Source organism: Hibiscus syriacus, unplaced genomic scaffold (genome assembly GCF_006381635.1).
Source record: "Hibiscus syriacus cultivar Baekdansim isolate YM2019G1 unplaced genomic scaffold, ASM638163v2 tig00110505_pilon, whole genome shotgun sequence".
NCBI lineage: Eukaryota > Viridiplantae > Streptophyta > Magnoliopsida > Malvales > Malvaceae > Hibiscus > Hibiscus syriacus.
Window position 1 is genome coordinate 2,609,552 of NW_024062765.1, and position 9,235 is coordinate 2,618,786.

Sequence of the window (9,235 nt, forward strand, 5' to 3'; positions counted from 1 at the left end):
AGTTCAGAACAAAACATGGTCTCTCGTTTCTCTTCCTGTGAATAGGAGAGTTGTTGCATTCAAGTGGTTATTTAAAGTAAAACGAAATGATGATGGTTCTGTGGCTCATTATAAAGATCGCCTTGTATCAAAGGGCTTTCTTCAACAACAAGGAGTGGACTTCCATGAGGTTTTCAGTCCAGTAGTTAAACCCTCTACAGTTCGTGTTATACTTTCCCTTGATTTGACTAATGGTTGGACATTATGACAAATATATATTAATAATGCTTTCTTGAATGGAATTCTTACTGAAGAAGTGTATATGATTCAGCCACCAGGTTATGAGCTAGGCGATGGGAACACTATTGTAAGCTTCATAAAGCCATTTATGGACTTAAACAAGCTCCTCGAGCTTGGTTTGAATGACTCTGTATGTACTTGGAGTCTGAGGGATTTGCTTTAGCCAAATCCGATTTATCTCTTTATGTTTACAAGACAACCACCAGTGTTATGTATTTGTTAGTGTATGTTGATGACATAATACTCACTGGGAATAAAACTGATGAAGTGCAGCTAGTCATTGACAAATTGAATGAGCAATTTTCCTTGAAGGACCTTGGAACCTTGAACTATTTTTTGGGTGTTGAAGTATGTTATGACTCAGGTGATATTGTGTTGAGTCAGCAAAAGTATATTAATGACTTGCTACAACGCAATGGTTTTGTTGGGGCTAGGAGTCTTCCTACACTAATGGTGTCAAGTTGTAAGCTGTCGAGTAAGGGTGAATCCAGCTTTGAAGATACAACTTATTATAGAAGTAGTGTTGGTGCATTACAGTATGTTGTAATTACTCGTCCTAATGTTGCATTTACAGTTAATCGAGTATGTTAATTTATATAAGCGCCACTTGAGTCTCATTTTCAGGCAGTAAAGCGAATTCTATGCTATCTGCAGGGTACTATAGACTTTGGTTTACGGTTTTCACCCTCCTCCAAATTAACGCTGACTGGATTTGTTGATGCTAAATGGGGATCGAATGTAGATGATAAGCGTTCAACGTCTGGTTATTGTATCTATTTTCTAGCAACTTGGTCTCATGGAGCTCTCGTAAGCATGGTGGCTAGATCTACAGCTGAGGCTGAATATCGAAGTGTTGCATATGCTGTAGCTGATATACGATGGCTTTTGTCTTTACTTTCTGAGTTGCATGTTGTGGTGCATGGTACGCCTACCCTATGGTGTGACAATTCAAGTGTTGTTGATGTATGTGCCAATCCAGTTCTTCATTCTAAGTTTAAGCATGTGGAACTGGACTTGTTCTTTGTTTGAGAAATGGTTGCTACTGGAACACTACAGGTTCATGAAGTTCCAGCAGTTGAGCAAGTTGCTGACATTTTCACAAAACCACTCTCTGCTCCTTTGTTTCTAAAGCATAGGATAAGGTTACTAATTGTTCAACTCAAAGATAAGTCTGTGATTCCTGTGTTGTGTACTAAAACCATGGTGAGGATGTTGATGAATGCAGCTTGAAGCGTTGCATGATTGTTGAGCAGGATGAATGTTGATGAATGCAAATTGAAGTGTTGAAGCTTTGTTGAGTAGGGTGAATGTTGATGAATGCAAATGTGTTATGATTGGTTATGAATTCTCAAGAGTTATAGAGTAGGGTGAATGTTGGAGTATGGAATGCATTGCAACATTGCTATGTTGCTGTTACCCGCTGAACGATTGTATGCATGAGTTTGTCGCTGAACGATTGTATGCATGAGTTTGTTAAGGAGCAGTTAAGATTCTGTTATGAATTTGCTTACGTGGATTCACTTGTATTGCGTGCTAAGCTGGCAATTGAGTTAGTTTTTTTTGTTATTCAGCTTAGTATATAAGCACCCATTGTTAAGTGTAAAGGTAAGCTACTGTGATTAATAAAATGAATGAGGAGTTATTCTTTATTCTTCATTCGTTTTCCTTCTCAACTACAGTTTAGTTGATATCATAACAATCTCCACTTTACGGAATATGAAGCTAAGCCTTTGGAAAATCACGACATGAAGGAGCTTGAAGCCGACGCTAAAAAGGGAAAATAGACAGTAGCAAAAAATTTCTCCTCTAAACTAACGGAGGGGGATGTGGTCATTAGGGTATTTAAACCTGTGTGGGGAGTTTCAAAGTTGCTGGACGGTAGGATGTTACATAACGATATGTTCATTTTCAAATTTAAAACTGAAGTTGATAAACAGATCATTAAAAGAGCCCATTGGTCCTTCGATAATGATTGACTAGCTTTGCAAGATTATGATGAAAACTTGATCTTGGATGAGTACAACTTTCGGTCCCTGGTCCATTACTATCTGGCTTCGTGTGTATGGGGTACCCTTGGGGTGGATGAACAAACAAGCTGATGAGAGACTGGGGAATATGATATAGGAAAGACCTTGGCAGTAGATCGTCGGGAAAAAATGGAAACTTGGGGGTCTATTTCAGATTAAGGGTGGAGCTGGACAGTAAGCTTCCCTTTAGACACTCCATTAACCTAGGCAAAAGGTTGGATGGAAAGCATAGAGTTGGGATGATCAAATACGAAAGGCTCCTAAATTTCTGCGCAACCTGCGACATTATAGTTCATGGAAAGGACCGATGCACTTCCACATGGACAACGAAAAACTCAAAAACAAACTATGATGAATGGTTAAGAGTTACACCAGCAATAAATAGAAGAGTTGAAGAAGGTAAGCAAAACCAAGAAATTGTTCTCATCACTCAAGAGGAAGGAGAAGCCTCAAGAGTTTCAAACAAGCTGGGGATGGGGAAGGAGACATCGGCCATCGAGAACAAGGACTGCGGGAGTAAAATCACTAAACCAAATGATAGTGTGCTAATGGAAAAAACCATCACTACTCTGGAAACAAGACAAGACCTGAAAATCTAACAAGAGGAGTCTTCTGGAGGGAGAGGGAAGGTGGTGAAATGCTCCCCCAAGGAAAACTCGAAGTGATTAACCTGATCGCTATAAAACGTCCTCTCTCTGATCAGCGGGATGAAGAGACACGTACCAAGGACCTGAAACCACCTACAGACCTTATTTTTGTAACGACAGAGGCTGGGGAACAACCCTACCAAGAGCCATGATCTTCTTCGCCTGGAACTGTCGGGGGTTAGGGAACCCCTCAACATTCAAGAACTCATACGGCTTGTTACGTCGCATGTTCCCGATGTAGTCTTTCTTAGTGAGATGAGGATATAAAAAAATAAAGCCAAAGTTATACAACGTAGGATTAATATGTTGAGTAATATGGTTGTGGAAACTGATAGAAAATGCATTGGTCTCATGTTGCAATGGAAAGAGGATATCATTGTTGATATGTTAGAGTACTCAAATATGCATATAGATGTCATTGTAGAGAAGAATGAGGAGAAGTTTAGGTACACAGGGTTCTATGGTGCAAGTGACAGAAGAGAAAGGTGGGAGAGTTGGGCTCTACTCGACAGGATCAAGCACAAGGCTCGGCTTCCATGGCTTCTTCGGGGTGATTTTAACGAGATTATCTCCCACGACTAAAAAATAGGGAAGAAGGAAATCCAAGGGAGAACTTCAACTGTTCAGAGAGGCTCTTGAAAGGAACGACCTGCATGATATTCGACCCCACTGCGGATGGTTTACCTGGTTCTTTGACAATCAGGCCCACAACCATATCCGGGAACGTCTTGACCGTTTCGTGGCTTCGAGAGATTGGTTAACTACGTTTCCAAACGTGATTGTGTCTACAATCCTTACCAGCGAATATGATCACGCAGGGATGGTTCTAAGTTTTCTAGGGACGATGGAAACAAACTATTTAAATCGACGGGCCAAAAGCTTTCATTTCGAGAATTGTTGGGCGTGGGAAGATAATTGTAAGCAGATTTTCAATCAATATGGCACAATCAATAGGGGTCAACGATTGATAAAATAAAAATTTTGGGTACTAAACTTGACTCACGGCAGAAGCGTATAAAGGTGGAGAAAAAGGTAAGGAAAGTTCAACTCCAGGAAAAATTTCCAATTATCAACTGCTCCCATTTCTGCTCCTAACATGGAAAATCTTGTGAATGCTTGATCCGAGCTAAAAGAGCTATTGGATATATAAGAAATCATGTGGCTCCAAAAATCCCGGATCGATAGAAGCATGGCGATCGAAATTTAAAGTTTTTCATCGCTCACACTAACGTGCGTAGGAAAAAAATTGGCTGCATGGAATTCTAAATAATCATGGAGAATGGAAAGAAAATCTTGGTGAAATTTTTGATGTGGCTACAAATTTCTTTATCAGACTTTTTAGCACGACCAGAACGGGATCATCGGAGCTGATCATGCAAGCTATCGAGCCTAAGAATACTCCGAAGATCAATGTTGACTGAACGCTTGTAAATGTATATGCTAAGTCAAGCAATTCTGTGCAAGTATACACAATCGAATCAAGTAATATAGGATAAGTGGGTTATCGTCTCCTCAGGGATTGGTCAAATATTTTTAAGCTTCACCACAACCAAAACTAGTTGTCACAAGCTAATTCCTACAATCTTGTCAAATTAGAAAACTATTAGTAATAAAGCAAAACAAGGAAATATTATAAAGTATAATTGTAGAAAAGTTTGGTCGAGACAAAATAAATATGCAAAATCATCGAATTAAAATAAAGTAAAGACAAACATTGATTCAAATATATTCAAAACAACCTCACATATTTAGACTTATCACAAAGAACTCATTCTAATCTTTTGTTATGTCAAGCAATTATTCTAAGTCTAGAATGGATTTATTATAACATGCTTAAGCTACCCGACAGGATTACTAAGTATTCTTAGACGGTTGTTATAGCAATACTACTTAGCGTTAACTACAACCCTTGGTTTGTCAGACTGTTGTTGTAGCAATACCTCTCAGCGGAAACTATAATCGTTGTCTATCCTACTCTAGTGTCTATCCCTTTTAGATGATTGAAACCCGCCTTATCTCTAAGGTAGACAAGTTAGAACATCACCATCCCGGATCCATTCCATTGTTCACATAGATTTATCTTAATTCTCTCGAATCTAAGAATCAATATCTAGACAAACGACAATCTCTCGACGCTCTTACATTGCCAAGACGTGTTTCACCTGGACCCAAGGTAATCTCTAGAAGCTCTTACAATGTCAAGAAAAAATAATAAAACAATGAACAAAACAATCATGAGCAAAATCATAATTCATCATTCATAAAGAAGAAAATAATTGTTTAGGCAAAACAAAGATTAACACCATGTAAGACAATTCATGGTGTTATCAACAAGTCAACCAAAGTATCATCATTTTAATACAACCCCAAATAAGTAAAGAAATTAAGAACAAAGGAAGAATGACTCCCAAAACCGGGGGCTCAGTCGTGACAATTCTGATCAACACCGCACCTGCCATGGAGGTCAGCCTCTCTCGAAGCCTGACAGTCACTCTATTACAGTTTGGCTATGGAGGACACAAAGGACGGTCGGTTGGTAAACGATGGGGGAGCACTACAGTTGCTTGCTCACACTTCAAGTTAAATCTCTCCTAACTTCCTTGCCTCCTTCGTTGGCGGATGTGGCTGGGTATTTATAAATGGAATTCTCATAGGGTTTCGCATAAGTGAAGATTCCCTAGATACCCGTTATTGTCTTGTCCAGGCTGAAAAAGGAAATATGGTTGGCTGTTGTCAGAATCTTGAGGGCTTGCTTGCACGTGAGGGAATTCATACAGCTGGCATGTGACATAGGCGATTTCATCATATCTACTTCAGACTTTCAAGATAAACCTTGCCTTGGCGAGATAAATTTGCTCATCACTTTCTTTAACTTCTCTATTCCATTGGCCCTTACAAATTACGTTGTCGCGACTGAAATATTCTTCCTAAGTAAATTTCCTGCACATACACAATCCACACATACCCTTTATCCCCAGCAGCATCAGTCAAACCAAATAAATCTTGCCGAAACAAAACTTATCCACTATAAATAAATATAACCTAAATGCTACTAATATGTTGTGCATACTTTGTTTAGACGAGCAATAACTTAAGTAAAAAGACTAGAAATAAAGTCTTTTTATGGAGTTATCACACCCCTAAACTTAAGTTATTGCTTGTCCTCAAGCAATGGACATTAGCTAAAAAAAATTAAAATTGTCATGGCAAAGCAGTATTAGGCAAATCATGTGTTTTGAAATTTCAGACGTCAGCAAAAGTTTGGTCTCAACATGTTCAACTGTCAAATCAGTCAAGTACCTTATTTAGTTAGGATCCCTTACTATTGTGTATGTGTGATTGTAATCAGCCTATGCATTAAGGTATTTAGAAAACTTCAAGTAAGTGCTTCTGGTCTGTCAAGGCATCAAATTATTTGTCAGACTTAGTTTCCACTCCTAGTTATTTATCAACATTTTTTTTGGAGTCATTTCATCACACCTACCCTCCCACACTCTAGTTAAAAGGGAGCATACCTTCCACCCCCAAGCTAGTCAAGTAGAGTCATTATGTGACTACTTTCATTCACTCATACGCTTCGACAACTCTTTGTTTTTTATGGAGTTTCCTAATTATGCCATTACATAGAGGAGTGTCCCTTTTATTTTTCAAGTTTTAAATACTAGGTAGTTCGACCTTAACCTTAAAATTTTTTGATGTCTCAGCAGGCAGAGAGTTCTTTCCTAAAAGTTTTACTAATTACTTTAAACAGAGACAACCTACAATTGTGTTTATATATTTTCAAAGAATCAGACATAGGGTTGGTTATATTCTTTCGACAGTATTAAAGATAATTCTGGTCTAGGCAATCAAATTACGCATTCATCAGTGGGCATCCCTAATTCATTCCAAACAATAGGCTTAACATGTTTATTTCATGACAACCAAAATTTTTAACCAACTATCATCAATTGTTTTTTATCAAAGTGTGTTACAATACCTCCCCAAACTTGAGGGATGCATTTTCCTCAATGAATGAAAACTAAACTACATGTATCTAAATAGAAATGCTAAAAGGAAAAAAAATTAAAATGCGATCTTACTGTGGTAGTGTGGCTTGACTAGACGTACGCATTTTGCGTCGTTTTGGAGGAGGGGACTCTCTGATCCTGAATCTAATGCTACAATCATCGAGGGGGTGGCTGAAGGACACGGCCCGCCATTCGCTTGATGCTTCTCTTGGTGCTCAAAGCTCGTGCTGGTGTTTGTTGGTCTTCAGCTAGAGTGGGTTGTGCAGGAACTGGAGTTTGGATTTGAGTTGTTTTAGGAACTGGCGTTTCTTGACGGACAGGGGACTGTACTGGTGTTTGCTCAGGATGAGTCGGGGATGGAGTGAAATCTTCATCGGCAAAGAAGTCGGGTGAAATCTCCTGAGTGCTTTCAGAAATATAGAATGAGGAGGAGCTGAGGAATTCATCTGTGTTGCCTTGACCTGGGGGAACATTTTATGTCGAGGCGTTGAATGTGCTGTTTCCAGCAGTGTATTTCAGGATAACATCGGGGAAGGGTGGCAGGTTTTCATTTATGATCGGGAGCAACTCCTTGAAAAAGGCGTTGAGTTTTGCATCTCATGCCTTGACGTACCCAAAGAAGATCTCTATGTGATTCTCTAAATGCTCGATCTTCTCATGAGTTTCTCGTGTGTAGGTAACCACTGCTGTCATTCTTGTCGCGACAACAGATTTTGTTCATCTCTCTAGACTTTCATGCGGGGAATTATCATCAAAGTTCATTAACTCTGGCACTTTCTTCTTGGTAATTCCCTCCTTGGATTTGATGAAATCCTCAAATGGTTCCTTGGGGACCTTCTTTTTCCTGCACAGAGCAGTTATCAGTTAGGAAATAAGAGATTACCTGGTTTCTTTTGGCGCATTCATGGATTTGCTGGAAGATGAGTTCTCCAACATTGATTGCTCTCCCGTAGATTATCGAATGTAATAGCATAAGTCTTTTTACTAGCACGGTCGTGTTATATGAGGTTGGCATTAGTTTACCCTTGAGAAAGTGATTCCACAACTTTACCACCGGTTTAAGGGCTCGGCGATCGACCCGTTTCCTTGTTGCACATTTTCCTTGAACTTAGCCCACCTGAAACAAAGGTCTTCGAGTACTCAACTGTAAGTCTCTTGGTCTGCTTCAGCCATAAACCTCTTATGTTGATCCTCCATTTTCCCCAACTTGAAATAGTTGTTGAGTGCTGAAGGGGAAAATTGAAAGAGTTTCCTTCTGACATAAACGGTGTATTAGGATGGGTCTTCTAGATGATCGTAAAACTCTCTGACCATCGTCGGTGCTACGGTTTTAGGATGGCTAACAAATTTCTCCCAGTTGTTTTTTCGAACCACATTCATTACTTATGGTCTGAATGGTTCTTCGGTTTCTGATGGAAAAAAAAAGTCATCCTCCAAATATACTTATCGTTTTTAGAGGTTCTTGAATCCTGTTGTCTGGAAACGCTTAAAGTTTGGTGTTGGGGCTGGGTTTTTCTTCGATCTGGCCATGATACTCGTTGGTGCAGTGTTTTTCGTGGCGGTGATGGGGGGAAATTTTTTAAGGGAATTTTTTTTCTTTTTGAAGGTGAGAAAGTGGTGCACGATGAGGAAGATAGGATGGAAGTTAGTTTTTTCTGGAAAAGTAATGGGTGGTTTCTTCGGGGCAATTTAGTCAAAACAAGAGGGGAAAAGATTTTCCATTGAATGCTCAATATTTGATTGGATGTAAAGTGGAGACAATACGATTCCTTTCATGCGTAAGTTCTCACCCCATGTTGCCACATGTACTTTGTATGCCTACAATAAAGAAAACAGAAATAATGTAAAACAAATAAATAGTGTATAAAATAATTTAATTTATTTATGTACAAAATTCAGATTTTTGTTGCATAGGCAACGAATTTTGTTCAGGTGAGTAAGGAAAACTCGAAAACTCTTGGGCATCATGTGCTGTTAATGCCAGTTTGTCGCGCATGACTGGTGCTCCTTTGTATTCCTTTAGTCTCTACCCGTTCACTTTGAAAATGGATCCATCGTCTCGGTTCTTAATTTTTATTGCTCCATTATCATGAACTTGATGTACAATGAATGGTCCTGACCATCTTGATTTTAACTTGCCTGGGAATAATTTGAGTCGCGAATTATAGATCAGTACTTGTTGTCCATAATAAAATTGCCTAGGCAATATTTTTCTGTCATGCCATCGTTTTGTTTTTTTTATAGGCGGGCATTTTCGTAAGTATGGGCTCTG

General features: G+C 39.1%; 1 protein-coding gene across 1 annotated transcript; it reads right to left on the minus strand.

Annotated features, from left to right (window-relative positions):
- Positions 1 to 7,119: 7,119 nt before the first annotated feature.
- LOC120130008 (cell division protein ZipA-like) lies at positions 7,120 to 8,160 on the minus strand. The gene is made up of 4 exons (XM_039147370.1): positions 8,141 to 8,160; positions 8,015 to 8,080; positions 7,695 to 7,807; positions 7,120 to 7,424 (listed from the first exon to the last, which is right to left on the minus strand). The coding sequence occupies exons 1-4, from the start codon at positions 8,158 to 8,160 to the stop codon at positions 7,120 to 7,122; spliced, it is 504 nt and encodes a 167-aa protein (XP_039003301.1).
- Between the last annotated feature and the right edge of the window lie 1,075 nt (positions 8,161 to 9,235).